Source organism: Drosophila erecta, unplaced genomic scaffold (assembly GCF_003286155.1).
Source record: "Drosophila erecta strain 14021-0224.00,06,07 unplaced genomic scaffold, DereRS2 tig00000000-arrow-pilon, whole genome shotgun sequence".
Taxonomy (NCBI): Eukaryota; Metazoa; Arthropoda; class Insecta; order Diptera; family Drosophilidae; genus Drosophila; species Drosophila erecta.
The window spans coordinates 23,925,155-23,944,198 of record NW_020825194.1 but is presented as its reverse complement, the minus strand read 5'-3'; the positions used below and the strand labels follow the sequence as shown (position 1 = coordinate 23,944,198).

The window sequence follows — 19,044 nt, the reverse complement described above, 5'->3', positions numbered from 1 at the left end:
CAAATCGAACCTTATTCAGAATTAATGTACAATTGTGATTTTCCCAGTAGTTATTGGCAGTACAGGCATTGCTCTTACAGGCAATTCAAAATCCAATCACATACCGAGCCAATAGGTCTTTGAAATTCCAGTTGGGCGCAGACCACTTGATACCGAATCGATCAATTGATCGAGTGTTTGAATATCTGAGTAGACGTTTACATGACCCACATTTTCCGCACTCAAATGTAAGACCAGAGGTTTTAACATTTAAGCCATAAATACATATGCTAGTTTTATTGTTTGTCTATTACACAATTCAAGATTTAAGTTAATTTTGCTGTGGTTGCTGCGACTCATACATTGTATATATCTATAACTATATATTTTCATTGGATTTCTAATGAATACGAGCGCCGATCAGCGACCAGCGTCTCTAAATTTGATGCTGCTTGGTAAGATAATTACACACTTTTTACTCAACAGCAATTACATAAGCTAGGTATACATATGCAGATTTAAAATGCATGAGTGTGGCGTATGTTGTGTGTGCCTATGTGATCCGTCCAAACGTTCACTTCTGGCCCATCCGCCTTTGGAACTGCTCTCCAGTGAAGCGTTCAGCCAGAGGTGATTATGCCTGTGTGCTTGGATGAATGGGTGTTTTTATGGATGTATGAACGGGCTTGTTACTAAATGTTTAAGCGCTAGCATTTACTACATACTAAACAACTGTACAGCTAATTTACCTTAATTATAAAATAGTTTCATTATATGCAGCATTTCTAAGGGCGTTTTGCTGACTGCGGGAGGGTGGGGGAAGGAGAGAGGGAATTTATAATAGCCTAATTGGGGGCGGCAACGAAGCAGCCCGTGCAGAACGGATGACAAATCAAAATCTATACTCCACAATCCATATACGCACAATCCATATCTAGCTTCAGCCTGGCTGTCCGTTCTCACTTGGTGCTGCGAACTATGCGTATGACCCTTGTGGACTATGAGGCGGCACTCTGGTCCTGCAGCCTATAGTTTTGGAATGTCTTCCACTCACCGGTGTTGTAGTCCAGCCGGATGTGTGACTCAACCAGGCACAGCGCCGTGTTGCCGTTGTCCTGTTGTACTTTTTCCTGTAACCAGTAAACATATATGTTCTTAGTGCAATCTAAAACAACTAAAACCCCATAAACAAATAGGAAAGTACTCGACAAAGCCTTGAAAATACAATTTGTACGTCTTTGTTTGAAAAGGAGCTTGAAATAAGTGCCAAATAGCCTTACCTCTGTTTCGCCCAACTTGATGACCAGCACATTTTCGTTATTTGGGCGCGGGTTTTCCCGCAGACCCGCCATAAATCCAAGGATAAGGGCTTTGTCAGGTCGCGAGACGCGATTTGCCTTGCGGAACATTTCGTGCGCCTTGTGCACGTGCTCGTTCTAAAAGAAGCCGCAGGATTGAAATCTAATTTTAATGCAATATGTAAATGTATCTTACCGATAGAGAAAGTCCACGTCGTTGTGGAGCCTGCTGCGCTTGCGTAGCTTGCTGTTGCTGTGGTTGCTGCTGCTGAGCTTGCACCTGTACTTGCACGGTGCGCGCAATCCCCGCATTCGGATTTCCCTGCTGTCCCTGGCCACCGCTGGTGGTGGAGGTGACCAATCGCTGCTGCAGGGTCGGAGCCGGCTTGTGTTGGACCAGAATTGGTTGCTGCTGCTGGCGCGGCTGCTGTTGCGACGCCGCCGCCGCCGTGTTCGATTGAGTAATAATCGTGCGCTGCGTACTACCCGGCGCCGCCTGCACCTGCACCAGCTGCGGCTGCTGGCCCGGCCGTTGTATTAGCGTCAGGCCCTGCGGCAGCGTGGTCAAGCCTCCGCCCACGTTGGTCATCACGGGCCGAATGATGGTCTGCTGCTGGGACTGATAGATACAAATGTGGTTAGATTTTTACATATTACAATATTGTGCCCGTGGGTGAAAAGGATTTATAATATCTATTGCAAAGTATGTTTGAGAACACCTTTGCAAACACACAATTTTTACACTTACATTGCCGATGACGTTAGTGGGTTGCTGCTGCTGAACAATTACGTGCTGTCCACCAAGCGAGCTGGTTGGTATGAGAGTAGGCAGGATCTGCTTTCCAGACTGTTGCTGCTGCAACTGCACACCGGTCGAGGGTGTTGTCTTCACCAGACTAGGCGGCCCAGCAGTGGTGGTCATCAGCGTGGTGCCTCCGAGTCCCTGCATGTTGCCCACATTGCTAATGGGTATTTGCTGGTACATGTCGCCGCCAATGTTGCGCAGTATAACGCCCTTCTGGGTGAGTATGATAGTCTTGTTCTTCCCGGACGTAGGGGATACGTTCAGAGCGGATACACCACTAGTGCCAACTGCTGATGTTGGCTGCATAAGAACCTGAGACAACTTGGGCTGCTGCGTGGCCGTCGTATTGGCCACGATCGTGTGCTGTGGATGCGGTTGTTGCTGCTGCAACTGGGCCTGCATATGCTGCTGCTGGGCGGCTTGGGAGGCTGGTTGGATGGTCACTGGTCGATTGGGTAGCTGCACGTTTTGAATGTTCAGGGTTGTCTGCCCGGGGGAAACTACTGCCGCCGAAGTGGCCACCAAAGGCGGAGGATTCGACGACACCACAGCGGATGCCTGTTGCGGCTGCGCTTGGCGCAGAGGCGTCATCACCACGCTGGAAGTGCCCGACGTCTTTAGCAAAATCTTTGTGGGCGTCTGACCGCTTCCGCCGGGAGTGGTAGCTTGGTAAAGCGTCGTGGTCTGCGGCATAGGACGACTGTGTGAGAACGAGGTGAGCGTTGGCAACATCGGCTGTTGCTGTTGTTGCTGAATCTGTTGCGGTTGCTGCTGTGGTGTGGCTAGAATGTACTGCGTCTGTTGCTGCTGAGGGTGCTGTGGCAACTGTGTCTGCTGTTGGGTCTGCTGCTGGATTTGCTGTTGTAACAATTGCTGCTGCGACTGTTGTTGTTGCTGCTGTTGTGAAGCGGCCGCTGCACTGGAGGTTCCAGCCTGTTGTTGGGCTCGCTTCGCCGGCTGTATAATTGTCTGCGATATGATCACTGGTCCGCTGTTAGTGGCCGTCTTTAGCTGACTCAGTGGCATCGTCTTTATGGCTTGCGACGGTATCGTCGTGGTAGTGGTGGCGGCGGTACTGCTACTAGGCAATGCCAAAGCCTTCTGAAACCAGAAATGTAAGTACATTAGCAAAGAGAGACTAAGTTGCATTTTCACACGCCATTTCAAATATTTATCCAGGAAATTTAAAGAAATCCCTATCTATAAGTTCATCAGTAAAGCTACGCGTAATTTTATTCTTACCGCTCTTTGAGCGCTGGGCGAGGACGCCAAGATCACGGGTGTGGAGCTGTTAATCAAAAGCGGCGGGTGCGTCTGCTGTGGCGTCTGCTGAACCTGCACCGTTTGCGGCTGCTGCGGCTGAGTCTGATTGCCGCTGGAGGTTGCAGCTGCCGCAGCTGCCGCTTTCGCCTTGGTAGAGGTTATCTTTACGGAGATGTTGTTGGGCAGATTGGCCAACGGATTGGCCGCCTGACGCAGTTGCTGCGGGGTGAGGAGTGTAGTCGTTGTGCCCGCACTCGTCGAAGGGGAGACGCCGGTGGCACGTAGCATTGGCTTGATGTCCAACTTCTCCATCTTGATAGTGGTATTGCCCACGGTGGTTGTATTGGTGCCTGCGCTTGTGGTTGCCCCGTTGTTCTGCCGCTTCTGTGGCGAACTGCGGATAAGCAGGTGCGGGGTGCGCTGCACCAAACTAGGCGGCTGTTGCTGGATAATGACGCGTTGGGTCGACGGTGAAGTCTCGATCTTTTCCAGCTTGATACTGGCGGGTACTATGATCTCCTCGCTCTTGATCTCTATTTCTTGCTTGATTCGTTTTGGGGTGTGATTGAAGCTGTTGTTGTTGTTGTTCAATTTTGCTGCAGATTTCGGAGTTCGCGGCGTCTTCAGCTTGGCTTCTACTGATGGTTTTCCCGGTTGACCATCCGCCACGGACGTTGAGGTGGCCTGGGCAAAGTCCAGCGTGGCTGTAGCGTACTCCGGCGTCTCGATATCGCATTCCATATTCGCTTTGCCAGACATCTCGTCGTCTTGCGGCTCTTCCAGGCTTCCAGCGCTCTGGTTTAGTAGCTGCGGTTCCATTTTGATTTCGAAGCTATTGTTAGCGGACGTGGGCGTGACGGGTGTTTCGCCTCCACTGGCCGTCGCCGCGTCCGTTGGCGAGCTGTCACCAGCATTGTTTGCCGCTGCTGTGGCCGCCGCAGCTGCAGCTGCAGCCGCCTGTTGCTGTTTCTGCTCCTGCTTCTTCTGCTGCTCCTCCAGTTGCTGCTCGCGCTTCCGCTTCTTAGCTGCCGCATAACCCAGAGGCTGTTCGGTGAATTCGATCAGTTTTATGCCGCCGTCTTTGCGTCCAGCAGGCGTGCGACTGAGATTGGGGCGCTGGGCGGCATTTCCCGGGACGGTGGCCGATCGGAATCCCGTGGTAGGCATGCGCGAGGGAATTCCCTTCAGCGGGGTAGTGTCTGTCATCTTACGGGGCATGCCTCGCGATCGCAGCGGAATTGTGGGCGCCGAGGCTTTCTTCAGCGAGGACTGCGCATCGGCGGACTTGTGTAACAATTCGGTACGCAACTGGGCGCTCTTCGGCTTGCGCTTCAGCGTAAAATGCTTGACGAGAGCGGGTTGCTGGCCCACCTAAAATCAACAAGAAAGCGTATTAGTTCCAATCCGGTTGGATTTAGGAAGTTTCTATACCCACCACTGAGATCAGTGCGTTCTTATTTAGGTACTGGCACTCCAGAGGCAGCATGCCCAGGTCCGAGTGCTTGGTGACCAACTTGCGCAGGTCGTTGACCATGTCTATGAAGATGGGACGAGTATCCTCGTAATCGGAGATCTCTGTGTTCAGCGAACTGGTCGCCGGAAAGGTCTTCATCGTCTCCGCAAGCATGGAAACCCATAGCTCCGAGTCCAGGCCGGCCACCTCGATCACCTCCTCGAGTTCCGCTTTCCACTGCAAATTGCATTAAAATTAACGATGAGTTGGGTTGCACAAATAAATTTGACAAGCCGATGCTCTAGTACATTTCCAGGTAATTGATTCAATAACTATTCCAGTTCTGTTAGTCCTAGTATGATCGGTTTAATGGAAATCACATTATCACCGCACGTTTCAAATGAAATTTAAAATAAATCGTATAAGTAGCATACATGGTAATTAATAAAAAAAAACCATTTGTATTTATTTTTTCTTAGTTTCTAATTTGATCTGCAATCTCAACAAGAAATGCACAAGAAATAAACTGCGATAACAAACGCCAGATAAAGCTCAAAATGCTCCCTGGGAAGGGTACAACAAACAAATGAATCCGAATCAGCGGCCACCCACAACAGCCCACTCACACATAAACATCGAGACACACGGGAGAGAAATACACGCACAAGTGTCAAAGAGAGAGAAATGTGTACACAAAAGTAGAAGTGGCGGGAAACGTTGCTAATATTTATTTTCACCAACCAGCTATGTCACCAGTGGGCGAAATTGCAGAAAGGCAAGAAACGATATTTAGAGCCCTCCAGATGATGGGATTAATGAGATTTTCGGAGTATTTACAAATTATTCGCACTTTTTGTTTCAACAACGGCAAGTGTACTTCGCGTACGTGTGCGCGTGTCGCAGTATGCGTGCGTGTGCACTGGTGTACTTTTTCCATACACCAACGCCATTTCAATTCATGGGATTTCATTTACCTCCTCCACCAGACGGCGCGGGATGTGAAGGAAGCTAAGCAGGAGCTTCAGCTTGACCTGCGTTTGCAGATCGGGGAAGCACTCCTTGATGTTTCGCAGCACCTCCTTGTTTAGTTGCGAGCAGATGGAGCCGTTTATCCACGAGTCGTTCGAGGTGCCCAGTTTATTATGCAGCCACAGTGATGTGTCGCTGTCCCTTACGTTCGCCATTTTTACGAATTACGCCTGTCCGCACGCGGGGCACACACTGCAATTTATGCCAAACGATGACCCGCCCTGTTGCACGGCACTGTTTGATGGCGTTTTTCACTTTCTGCCGCGCTTCACGTCAACAAAACACACGGAAAATCCTTCGAAAAAATTGTAATAGGAAGCGCACGCACACATCAAACGCACGAAAAAAGTGTTGCCACATGTCAAACAGTGTGGACGGTGCAGTGTTGCAAAGCGTCGTCGCTAACAGCGCTTCGTGCAGTATGAACGTATGACGTCTTGTCGTGCAGGGCTAACAGCTATCGATAAATAATCGCTTACTTCCTTAGCATGGTAAACATGAATTTCTGATAAATAATAAAATGGAACTGTTGAACGAAGATACACTGAGCCCGGTTGCCAAGACGGCAAAAAGTGGCATGTCCACGGGCGGCAAGATCCTGATAGCGGCAACAGGCGGAGTAGGCATCGGCCTGTCGATTGTGTGCGCTTCCTTTGTGGCGCCGGCATTCCGGAGGATTTGTTTGCCTTATGTGCCAGCGACGACCGAGCAAATACAGAATGTTCTGAGCTTCCTGCCCAAGAACTCGGCCGGAAAACTGCTGGACATTGGCTCCGGAGACGGACGGATTGTAGTGGGTAAGTACGCTTCACCTAGTCAATTCAGAAATATCGCATATAACTTATGTAATATTTTCAAGCTGCGGCACAACACAATAAGGCTCTTAGGACAGACGGCGTGGAGCTGAACCCATGGCTAGTCTACTACTCGCGCCTGGCTGCGCTGCGTCACGGGGTATCCAATCAGACGAGGTTTTTCCGGCGGGATCTCTGGAAGTTCCAAATAAAAGACTACAACTTTGTAGTCATATTTGGGGTTGAGCAAATGATGCAGGATCTGGAACACAAACTCATCGCCGAGTGTCCGCACAACACCAAGATTATAGCCTGCCGCTTTCCACTACCCAGCCTACAGCACGTGAAGATTATAGAAGACGGAGTGAACACCGTCTGGTTCTACGACCTCAGCAAAAGCTAGCAAGTGTTATTAAATTGGTATTTTTATTGTTTCCTCAGTAAGAAAACAATTCTTAAGATAAATGCTCGAAGGGTTGGTCAGTAATACAAACTTTAAACCTTAAGGGAATACAAAAAGGACGAGGACGAGGACATGACATGAGTGGCTAGCGCTGCTAGCCGGAATACCAAAGATGAAGGAACATTAAAAATGGAGGCAGTGAAGCTGGCATCCAGAAACGCTAGAAACGGCGACCCATGTAAACACACTTGGTGGCCTCCTCACGATAGACATCCACGAAACCGATTCTAGAATAAAAGTTCACCTGGGCGACATCTTGCTGGGGAACACGTACGTGGGCACCAAAGCAACCATTCGCTCGCAGGGCGGCCAAGAGTACGGTGAGCATCCGCTTTGTTATTCCCAAGTCCCGCTCCTCCGCCTCCCGCAGAGTTCCGGAGATCAACACGGCAGGGAAGGACCCGCTCACCTCTACAGGACACGGGTCCAGAGCTCCATTACCGCTGCTATCATGAAAGTTTTCCACGAAGGAGGTGACGAGCTGTGTCACTTTTTCGCCGCCCTCCTGTGGACAAACATCTCTAGAGTATTTCCCGCGTAGTTCCGTATACCAACACATCTCCAGGTTGCGTCGAAATATGTTGACATCCAGAGCGGCGCATGAATAGCCAATGATACTGTTATTCTCGTCGTAGGCCACAATGCACAGTTGTGGACTGAGGGTGAGATGTCCACCAATCATCCCATCTGCAACTATGTTTGCCACATTCGCCGGCAGCGGGAACGGAATGTGGCTGCCTCCGTCCAGCTCTCCCTGCCACTGCAAGTAGAGGCGAGTGCACAAATCGTTGACCTGCTGTTCATCCGAATTACAGTACGGTCTCAAGAGATAGTAGTTGGCCGTGGGCTGTTCCGGAAGCTTGTACACAAACAGGTCGTTGCCCGAGTCCACAGGCATCAGGCGTTGCAGGTCTGCAATGAGGCCGCCTCTGAAGACCCACGGCTCCTGATCACCAGACATGAACGCCTCCTTCCAGCCCTTGCTAAACCCTGAAATGTTTTAGGTATATTAGAGCAAGGCTTACCACAGTAAAATGTCGATCGGTTTACTTACATGTGTAGCTGCCCTCTGTGTAGGAAGACGTGTTTTGCGGGAAATTCCCGAGAGCGAGCCACTTTACATAGCAGTTGAGCAGAGACAGGGCGCCGGATATGTCCCACACATACGAGTACAGCTCGTGACAGATCTCCTTGTTCTGGCAGTTAGCGATTTTAATCAGCAGTTCTACGACGGCGCTGCAGAGGTGGTCGAATTGCTCACGACGTTGGTGCCACTCGCTGACCTCCGGCTTGGCTGCTTTCATTGCATCGCCTCCGCCGCCGGCAGATCGGTCCTGCAGTATCACATTAGCGTTGATCTTCAGCCAATTGAACTCCACAAGAAGCTTGTGGCCGCGGCTGCCATGTTCGAAGGGAAGGTAGAACAGGTCGCAGAGGAGAACCAAATCGTCAACGGTTATTCCTTTGCAGTCGATGGTACTGAGATAAAAAATCTTTTAAAACTGTCCATCCCACAAGGGTGAATTCGAAATACATACTTATTATCGTTAGTCCTATCAGACTGAGCTTCATTTTCCTCGCGCATTTCCGCATTTGAGATCGGCGACGAAGTCCCACTCTCCACATGCATACTCTAGAAGGAAAAACGTATTAGAGGTAATGGGTTGTCAGCTGCGCCATCATACTTACATGCACATCGTTAACGGACTCCATGAGAACATCGTCGGCCACCACTTTAATAGCCTCCTCATCCCTTGGAGAGACCTGTGATGCGATACTGCTGCTGCACTCCATTGGCTCATTGACTACGCCACTTAGGGGACTAAGACTGTCATCGTCCAGCATTGTATCTACACTGAGATTGGCCACCGGTTCCTGCTTTTCATCTATGTCCACTTCCAGCTCTAGCCGCTCCTTCACAGAATCGCTATTTGGCTCAATTTCATTGTCATCGAACACCGCATTGTCCAAACCCAGTTCCACGGAAGCCTCCACACTCTTTGTCTCCATAATGGGCACTGGAACAACGGATATCGGTATTTTCTTAGGCAGTTCAATATTGCTGGCCGCTGTGGTCGGAATGGGATTGATGATGTCATCGTTCGTGATCACTTTTGTGGGTGAAACCAGGGAGTTCATTACTGGATTGGAGATAGGAGTCAGCGAGGAGGTCACAACGCTATAACGAAAGATTTATAAACGCTATACAGGGGTTTGCATATAATTGTATACTCTTGTTACCAAACGTCAGCCAGAGCCTGAAGTTGAGTGGTGTTGACCGTGGGTGGAACCGTCCTCGAGCTCGTCGAGGTGGTTGTCGTGGTGGTGAGACTCATGCAGGTGTTAATGGAGGGTATGATGGGAATAATGGGCATCACCATTTGGACTTGGGGCTGAGGCTTTGTAATGGGTCCCCAGGCCTCCTTTTTCATGAAGAACTCCGGTAGCCACTCCGTAATAGCGTTTCTTTAATTTGATTTGGATTTGTCAGCTTTGCTTGAGTAATTTCGCTAGTTTTACTCACTTGAGAGCCACTCGTGGGTGGTAAACGTTCTTTGAGAGAAACTCCGCCGGGAGGTCATCATCGTTTTCAGTCTCCAGCTTTATGTCTGCACTTAGCGAGCTGTTCACTTTGGAGTCCAGGCTGCAGCGAGACCAGAAGGCCAGCGAATGAATGGCAACGAAATTGCCGTAAAATTCGCAGTTGGGGTTGGTCATAACACCTCGCAGGTGGGGAATAAGCTCCGGCGATCGACCGCTGTAAGGTCCCATAAAGACTCGCTTCTGGTCGTAGTCGTTGGCATGAAGATTATCCCAGATGCACGGCGGGCGGCGCAGCACCTCGGTAATCTCCTGAATCGACTCAAGCGATATGGTCTTGGAGATGACCTTATCCCCTGTCCACAATATATCGATCTCGTTGTTCAGCTTGGAGCCCAGGGTATTTAGGTACTCCGATTCTTGGACCGTGGGCACCGCTCGCGAGGCACAATACTGGGTAGGGCAGAAGAGGAACCTGGGGCTGTCCAGATGCGTGTATATCTCGTTGGTGACCGATACGTGGGCGTTAGCAAACGTCTGGAAGACCTCTTTGTCCGCCTTTGAGAGCTCCGACTCAATGTCGTCAAAGAGCAAGGCATAGGCTTCGCAGCCGAACTGCGCAACCTGATCCAGCTTGCGCTTCAGCGTTGCGATTTCCTTAGGGCTGCTGTAAGTCATGTCCAGTCCAGGCGATAGAGCGTAGTAAAAGGTGATGCCCGCCTCCTTGGCCGCTGCAATCAGACCTGCAAGGAAGGCACTTAACCAAAGGACTTGCAGAGTTCAAAGGTTAGTTACTGGACAGGTGATCCGCCTCCTCAACGGTGTACAACTCTCGCCAGTAGGCACGGTGCTTATAGTCGTCCTTCGGCGCATACATGTAGGAAGGACTGGATCCCATGCCCATGGATTTCAGTTTGCGGAACAGGTCCTTGCGCTGCTCCGTCGTCCACGGCCGGCCGTAGAATCCCTCGATCACGCCGCAGATAAACTGCCGCTTGCCATCGGCTTGGGTGCCCGCTTCATCTGCCATTTCTAATAGGCCGGGGATTCGGATGTGGCAATTTGCGAGGACCAAATAAGTCTTTTTTCTTCTCTCCGTAGGATTTGTATATCGTAAGGCTCGGACAATTGCACCTTATGCTATCGATTGCTTAAGACATCGATATATTGACGCCTATAGCCATGTCGAATCTATTATCGATATAAAATTAGTTTTATAAACAGACAAGGTGCACCTTGTTTTTATAAACACGAAACTTTGAATTGCTTTTAAAACATAACTTCAAGCTTGACTTATTATCCATTGACTATAGTTTTTTAGATCTGCGAGAAACTAGTGGAATGAGTATCAACTTCACAACCTATTACTTGATATTAGGCTGGACGGAAAATGTATTGAATTGGCCGGTTTTCCAATTGTTTATAGGAAGTTTTAACGGCTAAAATACCATAGTATTTTATATTCGTTCTTGTGGGTGCGGCCACACTGCACTACACGTGCAACTGGATTGGCCAAAACAAACCCAAAAAAAGCCGAGTAAACAATGAATAACTTTGAAATTCGGGAGTTGCCCGGCAAGGTAAGTCAAGTCCTATACTGTTCCCACACCGCATTTCTATGAATATTTCCTCAGGGTCGCGCCATGATCGCGACCAAAAACTTCACGACGGACGAGGTGATCTTCGAGGAGGAACCGTTCGTGTCCCGACAGTTCTCGTGGAACATGGCCTACGGCTACGCGGCGTGTGACCACTGCATGCGGCCGCTGGAGACGGTGTTGGAGAATGTGCGCCGCCTGGCCAGTGATCCCCAAGTGGAGGTCCCCCTACTGCAACACGATCCCACCGCCCAGTGGGTGGCCCAGTTTACCCAGTGCCCACGATGCAAGGTACGCTACTGCTCCGAGGACTGCCTGATGGAGGCGCAGAAGCGCTACCACCGCGTGGCTTGCATGGGTGCCTTCCGCTCCGACGACACACATCCCATCAATGTGCTGAACGAAACTTGGAAAAAGATGCACTATCCGCCCGAGACAGGCAGCATTATGCTGATTGTCCGCCTAATGGCTCTCTACCAGCAGAGCACCAAGAAGGCCGAGTTCCTCGACCACTTGCAGTCCTTTCAGTCGCTGATTGTGAATCGCGAGCAGAAGATCTATCACAAAATGCTGGGCGAGAACTTCGAGCAGCAGATGGAGCAATTGTATCTTGCGTTCTGCAATGCTTTTTCGGGCGAGGAGTTCTCCATGGTATGCATATCCTCACAGAGTGCGTCAACAGGTGAATACATTATTTATTTTTCAGTTCAAAACGCCAGATGCCTTTAAAACATTGATGGCCATCCTGGGAACCAACAGCCAGGGAATCGCCACAAGCGTGCTCTCCCAGTGGGTCGCCAAGGTGTCTGATCTACCACTTCCAGATTCGGAAAAGGCACAGCTCGACGCGGTCATCGACGGACTCTACGCCAAAGTCGGAGAATGTAATTATTTCTCAGATCACCTTGTTGGGAAAATATGCATATCAAAATCTCCCCGACAGTTGCTGGCGAATTCCTGAACAACGAGGGCTCTGGACTATACCTGCTCCAGAGCAAAATCAACCACAGTTGCGTGCCGAATGCCTGCTCCACTTTTCCCTATTCCAACGACATTGTTGTGCTGAAGGCCTTGGCTCCCATTCAAGAAGGCGACGAGATCTGCATCTCCTACCTGGACGAATGCATGCTGGAGCGTAGTCGCCACTCGAGGCACAAGGTTTTGCGCGAGAACTACGTATTCATCTGCCAGTGCTCCAAGTGCCGCGCCCAGGCGTCCGATCCCGACGAGACCAGTGATGAAGACGACGACGACGAAATGGACGACTACGAAGATGATGACGACATGAACTAGACTAAAACACTACTCTTCGTAGATCGAAATATATAGTTCATATGTACGCAACGAGTAGAATATATGTTAAAGATTTTGAAGAAGTGTGGACATGTGTTTCAACATTATAAAGTTGGTGGCCAGTTCAAAGTGAAAGCAAGCATATCAAAAAGTTAATAGTACCTGTGGTCGCCCCTTTTCTATTTATTTTTGCTATCAATTGAATTGTTGCTCTAGCCAGCCCGCACATTACGTGTGGAACATACAAATGCAGAGATAAGTTAAGTCATACCCCCGATCATCATCCTGCCCTCCACAACGTTATCCAACACTTGCTGTCTTTGTGAGCTTTATAGCGTTTTTATAGCGTGTATGCACTAGGTGCAATACGCATGCAGAAATTTTCTTGGATTTCACCAGCCATGGAGCGCACAATAATTTTCCTGGTTCTGCTCCTGGGAATCCTGCACGGCACCTGCGGGCTGTACTTCACCATGAGAGAAACGAAACGAAAGTGCTTCATCCAGACTACGCCCAATGAAACGGATTTGCTGGGTACAGTGGGAAACCTATCTTCAAGTCCTGGACCTCTGTGACTGCTCTGCTTGCCTCCTTTCAGTTCATTACGTCTTTGAGGTGGAAGATTCAAGTTCGGGCGGCTTTATGCCCGCGCCCCCTCTCCTTGGAATGCATGTGGAAGTGCGGGATAGCATGGACAAGGTTGTCCTTTCTCGCGTCTACAAGTCGGAGGCTCGTCTTAAGTTCACAACCCACTGGCCTGGTGACCACCAGATCTGCCTGCAATCCAACAGTTCCGCGTGGTTCGAAGGCGCTCTACTGCGTGTCCACTTGGACATTGAGACCGGCGAGCGGACTGTGGACTACGAAAACGTTCGCCGGTTGTACAACCTGGACTCCATGCAGTTGCGGATTCTACAGCTGAAGAATCAGGCAGAGGATATATCCAGGAATCAGAACTACCAGCGTTTTCAAATGGAACGCTTTCGGAGGACATGCGATAACATATACTTCAATATAGTGTGTTTCTCCGTCGCTCAGGTCGTAATCTTGCTGCTCCTATGGGGCATCCAGTACCATCTGCTCTTCAGGCAACCGTCCTTGTACCTTGCATTCTGCCAAATCCTCTGGGAAAGCGAGTTATCCAGGGTAAATACACATACGAAAGGTCCTAGTTGCCTAACCGAATTATAAGCTTACTTAACCAATTAGTTGAGGACACCAGAGGCGTTTAGAGCACTCATCACCATCGTGGGAACCAACAGTCAAGGTCTAACCTCCAAGGCCTTCGCACAATGGATCAGCCAGTTGGCGGATCCGGATTCAACGGACGAGCTGTTTCTTATGACCGATAAGGTCAGAGCCAAAGTGGAAGAATGTAAGTGGATGCGTTACTTAAAAGTCAGTAGATAACACAACACACCCTACCCACACAGTTGTTGGTAAATTCCTCTGCAAGCCAGCTTCGCAGATTCCGGAAAATGTTAAAGGCAGCTTCTACGCTTCCAACGTCCAATTGGCGAAGCTTCTGTCCAGCGCACAACGAAATCGTAGTGTCCACTTGAAAGGCGACCACTTCCTGCTGGTCTGCGAGTGTGAAGATTGCAAGGCGGAGAAATCGAACACAATTGATACGCAATCTTGAATTCTTTTGTTCATGTTACGCTACCAAACCATCGCATCTAAATATAAATTTAATATATAAATGGCTAACAAATCTCATCAGGAGCTGGCTTCTTCGCCGCCGGCGGAAATGGGAGTCAGGTTAATCAGGTTGTTGCTGCTCTCGGCCAGCTCGGTGATGGAGACGCGTCCGCGTTGTTTTATGAACTTGGCAACGGCCGAGAGCTCCTCCTCGGAAACGTAGATGAACTTGCCGCGGTCGTCGATGACGCCGGTGAGGGTGCCATCGGCTTGCAGCTCCTGTATGCGATCAATGACCTGCTGCGTCTTTAGTTTGAAGGCCACGGCCAGATCCTCTAGGACAACAACCTTGTTATCCCTGATGTACTGAATGAAGCCGGCCAGGAGGCTGTCCTGCTCGTCGGCGTCGCCCTCCTCGAAGCCCTCTTCCTCTACGCTGAAGGCGGCCTTCATCTTCAGGTACTCCTCGTGCTCCTTGCGCTCCCGCTCCTCCTTGGCCAGGCGCTCGGCCTCCACCCGCTTGCGCTCAACCTCAGCCTCTAGGTCTTCCTGCTGCTTGCGTTCGGCCTCCTCTTTCGCCTCCTTCACCTTGCGCTGTTCGCGATCGTGCAGCTCCTGCTCCCGCTGAAGCCGTTTCTGCTCCTTGGCCTCCATCTTGGCGCGCTTCTTAGCGCCCATTTTCTCATCCAACACCGCTCCCTGGGGCACACGGGCGTCATCGGCATCGACCTGGCCCTCATCCTCGTGGTCTGAGTCGCCGCGGGCCGCAGGGGCACCAGCTGCCGGAGCGACTTGACCTGCTGGAGCCGCTGGAGCATTCTGGCGCAGCCTGTTACGCTGATTTCGAGCTATTTGAGCCCGACGCGGTACACCCTCCTGGGCGCGCTGTGGGACGCCACGTTGGGGGGCTGCAGCTGGTTTCGTTTCTGGTTTGAGGTCAATGTTTTAATCGCCAGTTGGCTCATTCCATTTTGCTTCCGACTCACCTGGAGCGGCGTTTTTCTTTTGCAGCAGGTACAGCGTGATGATTACCACCAAAAGAGCTATGGCAATCCCCACGAGAATGATCAGCTCCATTGTGAATACGTTTGGAGGCCTTTCAGCCTGGTGCGCAATGCTTTTTGGCAAAAAGTAAACGTCAACAAAATGACCATATGACTGCGGGTCAAGATAGCAACACTGAGTTATAGCAGTGCAGACAATTTAGCCATTTCGTAGCCAGATTAGACTGCAAGTGCTTGTTGTTAATACTATAAATATATATAATATAATATATATATATATATATATATATATATACGTATACATATATATATTCAATAAATATATTTAAACAGTTGATGTATGTCTTTTTTACTATGTTGATACTTCTGACGGAAATCGATATAGTCACTTAAGGGTATAACAGCTTGCTTGCCTGTGAAAAAGTTGAACCTTTACTCAAAAAAAATTTTGGAGCTGCACCAGCTGGCTGGTTGGCCCCACAATTCAAAATATAATAAAAAAATCTTGTAAAAAACCTTTAAGATTTGTTGATCTTTTAAATGTTAATAACAGAATTTTCCTTTGCGAATTAATAAAAAAAGTTGATATTTATTTTCAGAAGGTAAATTAAAGATAAAGAAGTCTGTCCTGAAGGTTGTCGCCAATAAATCAATATGATTTAAAAATATTAATTAAATCTTTTGAATTTAAGCGTAGGAAAAACTCAATTTCAACTTTTGTAATCCCTTAGAGATGAAAGCGACGCCACAGCCGCATATTAAACACAATCAAAGACTTGTACTGTACTATTATTTAATAATCAATTACATCGTTTAAAATTTAAAGACATTCTAATGTAATTTGTTGTTTTGTTTTCGTTTCTTGTGTGTATATATCAACATCTTGTTAACAGCTTTTGTTTTTTTGCTTTGCTTTTAGTTGCTTGTTGTAAAATACATAATATTTCATAATTGTAATAATATATCCTTAACAACTATTAATATTCAAATATAATGTTCTCTGCTTTATCATTAATGTTGTGTTTTAGGGTTCTTAGTTCTTGCAATTGTTTTTCTTTTGTATCTTTAGCAGCTGTATCTGTTTAGCATGTTTAAATTAAGGGTTTGGGTGTAGGCTTAGGTTTATTCACTAACCAACGCCATTTCTCGCGCCGCTGGCGTCAGTGACTGGCCCAAAGCGGAGGCAGCGGACACGGCGCTGCTCAGCCCATCGTCCTCGTCGTCGTCCATCGACGCCTTCTTGCGCTCAATCTCCGCTAGCGCTGGCTGGTCATCATCATCACAATTGCTGCGCTCGACCTGGTCGGCGGATTCTCCTTCTTCGTGCGCCTCATCGGCAAAGGACACTTCTACGGGGCTGTTGTTGCTATCACCATTAGCTGTCGCAGCCGTCGTCGTCTGGTCGTGCTGGTTGTTGTTGGCCTTATCCTCACTGGCGGACTTGTTGTTATCACTGTCGGCATCGTCGCTCCTCGCCGGCGCAGGCTCCTCCTCGGGTATGTCCTCGATCAGGCTGCGATTGCCGGATCCGGCCGATGGACTACGAGGCGGGGGCGTTGTCGTCGACGCTGCGGCTGTCGCTGGTATTTCCACCTCAGCCACTTTGCGCAGCAGAACAGGATCGGAGGCGCGCAACGAGCTCTCTGACCCACCGACCCCCTCGCCGCTTGGTCGCAAGACGAGGTACAGCAGGATGTCGGACAGCGAGATGATGCCGATCACCTTGCGGTGCTCGTCGACCACCACCAGTCGATGTACTTCGGCGCGGACGATGCGCTCCATGATCGTGTACAGCGACTCGTCCAGATTGCACTTCTGCACGCCCTCGAACCACTCGTTTCGGTGCTCGTTAGCCTTGCGCAGCGAAACATCGAGATCGTTGTAGGTCTTCTCGGCGGCAAGATTCTGAATGAAAAGAAGATTTTTATTTTTATTAACTACGTATATCTCATATTCAATCTACCTCACGTATTCACATATGGATAATCTATTTCATTGTTTTGTAACAACTGTACGACAGTTGTTGGAAAGATTTATGGATTTGGATTATGGAGTTTATGGATTTACATTTGTTTGCCATAACCAGCTCAAAAAATTATTGCGATTGAAATTGTTTTTAAGAATGAATCTGAAATTGCAGAACTATTTGAATTTGTAATTAGTACTTCCTGAGTACTATAAAATAGCATCTTGAAGAAGCACATACAAGTGTAAAAAAATCATAATTCTCCATATACTCGTAAACCTATAAATCCCATGCGATCTATCTGTGAGCGCTCAAATGTATACTTACAATCACATCAAACTTTGCATAAATGTCAACGAGGCGACCATCGGAATCCACCAGTGGCAGGGCGGAGACCCGTCGCTCCACAAATTTCTTGAGCGCCGTGATGATGCTCGTCGTCTCGTCGGCGGTCTCGATGTTGTTGTAGGTGCCAATCTTCAGTTCGCGCAAACTCTTTTGCATGTACGCGGGCTTTGGTAATTCATTAATCTGAGCACAGAAATATCACATTGTTATTTTGCTATTGGCTAAAAAATTCATATCCCAGAAACTCACGTATAGGAAGAGGAACCTAAGTATGCGTTTATGTGTCAGGATGTAGAGGACATTGCCGGTAGCCGGATCGATGACGGGCAGGCGATGTATGCGGCTGTGGATGAGAATTTTGATGGCATCGTAGAGGGACGCATCTGGCCCGATGCTGACCAACGGCATCACCTGGTTGTGCAGCACACCTAGCAGAGGATACAATTTAGTTGGAATCACCGTATGCCAATGTGTGTGTTCACTTACTTCGCCACGTGTCCAGTTTGTGCTCTTCCAGCTGCTCCATGGACGCATTTGGCGATTTGTAATACATTTGCAGGATCTTGATAAAATCCGTGATGGTTAGCATGCCCACGAACTGTTGCTTCTCCGAATCCCAGAGCGGTGCCGCCCGCACACCGTTGTAGACCAGGGCGTAAAAGGCCTTCTTTACAAGGAGTTGGGTGTCGAAGACAACCAACTTGGCGGAGGTGGGTATCAGATCATAGCACTTGTGAAAACGAAAGAACTTCACGAAGATCTGTGAGTCGTCCTCCTCTGCAGAAAGAAGAAAAGTCGGGTAAATAATGGATTGAAGTATTTTATGGGCTGAAATTTGGGGGTCTGGGATGTCCACCTTTCTTGAGCAACTCGGCTAACAGACGCTTCCAGGCCTCAGAGATCTGCTCGAACTCTTTGATGCTCTCCAACGGATAGCAAAGGACGTCGGCCGGGCGACCGTTGCCACCTCCGAGTACCAGACGACCCGCATGATTGGAGTAGAAGTGCAACTGTAACATGCGTTCTGGGTTCCCACTCTGCTCCACTTTGACTCTTCACTCTTTCTAGGGTGCTTTTTGTTTTTAGCGAAGTTCAGTGTGGCATTACGCTAGACTGATCCGATCCGATCTGATCTGGTCTTCTGTTTGAGGTCTGTGGGCGCTAGCAATTAACTGGGTGACTCGATTTGCTCCGCTAATTGATTTGCCTAATTGATCGACCAACTAGCTAACAGACCGCTAACAGTCCGCTAACAGAGCTGCGCCGCTCTACGCACTTCTCACTGTAGTAAGTTATGGCAGTTAAACGATATTCATGCAGGCTCAGGGAAGCCGAACCCAAAAATAGAACGACCGTTCCACATAAATTTGAGGGCGCACGCGTTTCGTTAAATTTAATTAAGGCATTTTTAATTAAAATAAATTTAGCGTACGACAAAAGCAACCGAAGCAGCCACAGCTAAGGCAAACACATCCAAATAGAATAGATTCGCCAAATTGTTCAACAATAAATATTATTTCAATTCCCATTCAGACAAAGAGAAACCAAGTGAGAGGGACATAATATAGA

General features: G+C 48.8%; 7 protein-coding genes across 27 annotated transcripts in view; 3 read left to right on the top strand and 4 right to left on the bottom strand.

The window, feature by feature from the left end:
* Nucleotides 1-249: 249 nt before the first annotated feature.
* Nucleotides 250-6,235, bottom strand: LOC6553420 (negative elongation factor A). 2 transcript variants are annotated; one of them, XM_001979282.3, is made up of 7 exons: nucleotides 5,773-6,235; nucleotides 4,781-5,035; nucleotides 3,325-4,716; nucleotides 2,026-3,183; nucleotides 1,474-1,896; nucleotides 1,260-1,415; nucleotides 250-1,109 (listed from the first exon to the last, which is right to left on the bottom strand). In XM_001979282.3, the coding sequence occupies exons 1-7, from the start codon at nucleotides 5,980-5,982 to the stop codon at nucleotides 978-980; spliced, it is 3,726 nt and encodes a 1,241-aa protein (XP_001979318.3). In that variant the 5' UTR covers nucleotides 5,983-6,235; the 3' UTR covers nucleotides 250-977. The 2 variants fall into 2 exon arrangements, with proteins under 2 accessions (XP_001979318.3, XP_026839853.1); XM_026984052.1 differs by having other exon boundaries at nucleotides 2,026-3,180.
* A 16-nt stretch (nucleotides 6,236-6,251) lies between these two features.
* LOC6553421 (protein N-lysine methyltransferase FAM173B) lies at nucleotides 6,252-7,108 on the top strand. Its single transcript, XM_001979283.3, has 2 exons — nucleotides 6,252-6,624; nucleotides 6,687-7,108. Exons 1-2 carry the CDS (start codon nucleotides 6,348-6,350, stop codon nucleotides 7,022-7,024), a joined length of 615 nt encoding a protein of 204 aa, XP_001979319.1. The 5' UTR covers nucleotides 6,252-6,347; the 3' UTR covers nucleotides 7,025-7,108.
* On the bottom strand, nucleotides 7,029-10,794 carry LOC6553422 (protein O-GlcNAcase). The gene is made up of 7 exons (XM_001979284.3): nucleotides 10,421-10,794; nucleotides 9,609-10,368; nucleotides 9,326-9,550; nucleotides 8,774-9,263; nucleotides 8,623-8,717; nucleotides 8,139-8,563; nucleotides 7,029-8,074 (listed from the first exon to the last, which is right to left on the bottom strand). Exons 1-7 carry the CDS (start codon nucleotides 10,653-10,655, stop codon nucleotides 7,245-7,247), a joined length of 3,060 nt encoding a protein of 1,019 aa, XP_001979320.1. The 5' UTR covers nucleotides 10,656-10,794; the 3' UTR covers nucleotides 7,029-7,244.
* Nucleotides 10,795-11,080: 286 nt separating this feature from the next.
* On the top strand, nucleotides 11,081-12,600 carry LOC6553538 (SET and MYND domain-containing protein 5). Its single transcript, XM_001979285.3, has 4 exons — nucleotides 11,081-11,205; nucleotides 11,260-11,874; nucleotides 11,930-12,107; nucleotides 12,167-12,600. Exons 1-4 carry the CDS (start codon nucleotides 11,170-11,172, stop codon nucleotides 12,514-12,516), a joined length of 1,179 nt encoding a protein of 392 aa, XP_001979321.1. The 5' UTR covers nucleotides 11,081-11,169; the 3' UTR covers nucleotides 12,517-12,600.
* A 212-nt stretch (nucleotides 12,601-12,812) lies between these two features.
* Nucleotides 12,813-14,158, top strand: LOC6553539 (transmembrane emp24 domain-containing protein eca). The gene is made up of 4 exons (XM_001979286.3): nucleotides 12,813-13,050; nucleotides 13,115-13,662; nucleotides 13,726-13,891; nucleotides 13,950-14,158. The coding sequence occupies exons 1-4, from the start codon at nucleotides 12,888-12,890 to the stop codon at nucleotides 14,156-14,158; spliced, it is 1,086 nt and encodes a 361-aa protein (XP_001979322.3). The 5' UTR covers nucleotides 12,813-12,887.
* Nucleotides 14,150-15,338, bottom strand: LOC6553540 (DDRGK domain-containing protein 1). The gene is made up of 2 exons (XM_001979287.3): nucleotides 15,144-15,338; nucleotides 14,150-15,083 (listed from the first exon to the last, which is right to left on the bottom strand). Exons 1-2 carry the CDS (start codon nucleotides 15,232-15,234, stop codon nucleotides 14,236-14,238), a joined length of 939 nt encoding a protein of 312 aa, XP_001979323.1. The 5' UTR covers nucleotides 15,235-15,338; the 3' UTR covers nucleotides 14,150-14,235.
* A 596-nt stretch (nucleotides 15,339-15,934) lies between these two features.
* Nucleotides 15,935-19,044, bottom strand: part of LOC6553541 (5'-AMP-activated protein kinase subunit gamma-1) — a 63,655-nt gene continuing 60,545 nt past the window's right edge. For 11 of the 20 annotated variants that reach the window (XM_015154906.2, XM_015154904.2, XM_026976484.1 and 8 more), the window contains 4 exons: nucleotides 17,962-18,252; nucleotides 17,725-17,903; nucleotides 17,455-17,658; nucleotides 16,142-17,066 (listed from right to left, as the gene is read on the bottom strand). In XM_015154906.2, coding sequence (XP_015010392.1) covers nucleotides 16,284-17,066; nucleotides 17,455-17,658; nucleotides 17,725-17,903; nucleotides 17,962-18,252 — 1,457 coding nt within the window. In that variant the 3' untranslated portion in view covers nucleotides 16,142-16,283. Of the gene's footprint in view, nucleotides 17,067-17,454; nucleotides 17,659-17,724; nucleotides 17,904-17,961; nucleotides 18,253-18,331; nucleotides 18,753-19,044 lie in introns of those variants that run through there. The other 9 variants (XM_026976467.1, XM_026976452.1, XM_026976468.1 and 6 more) reach the window with 4 other exon arrangements.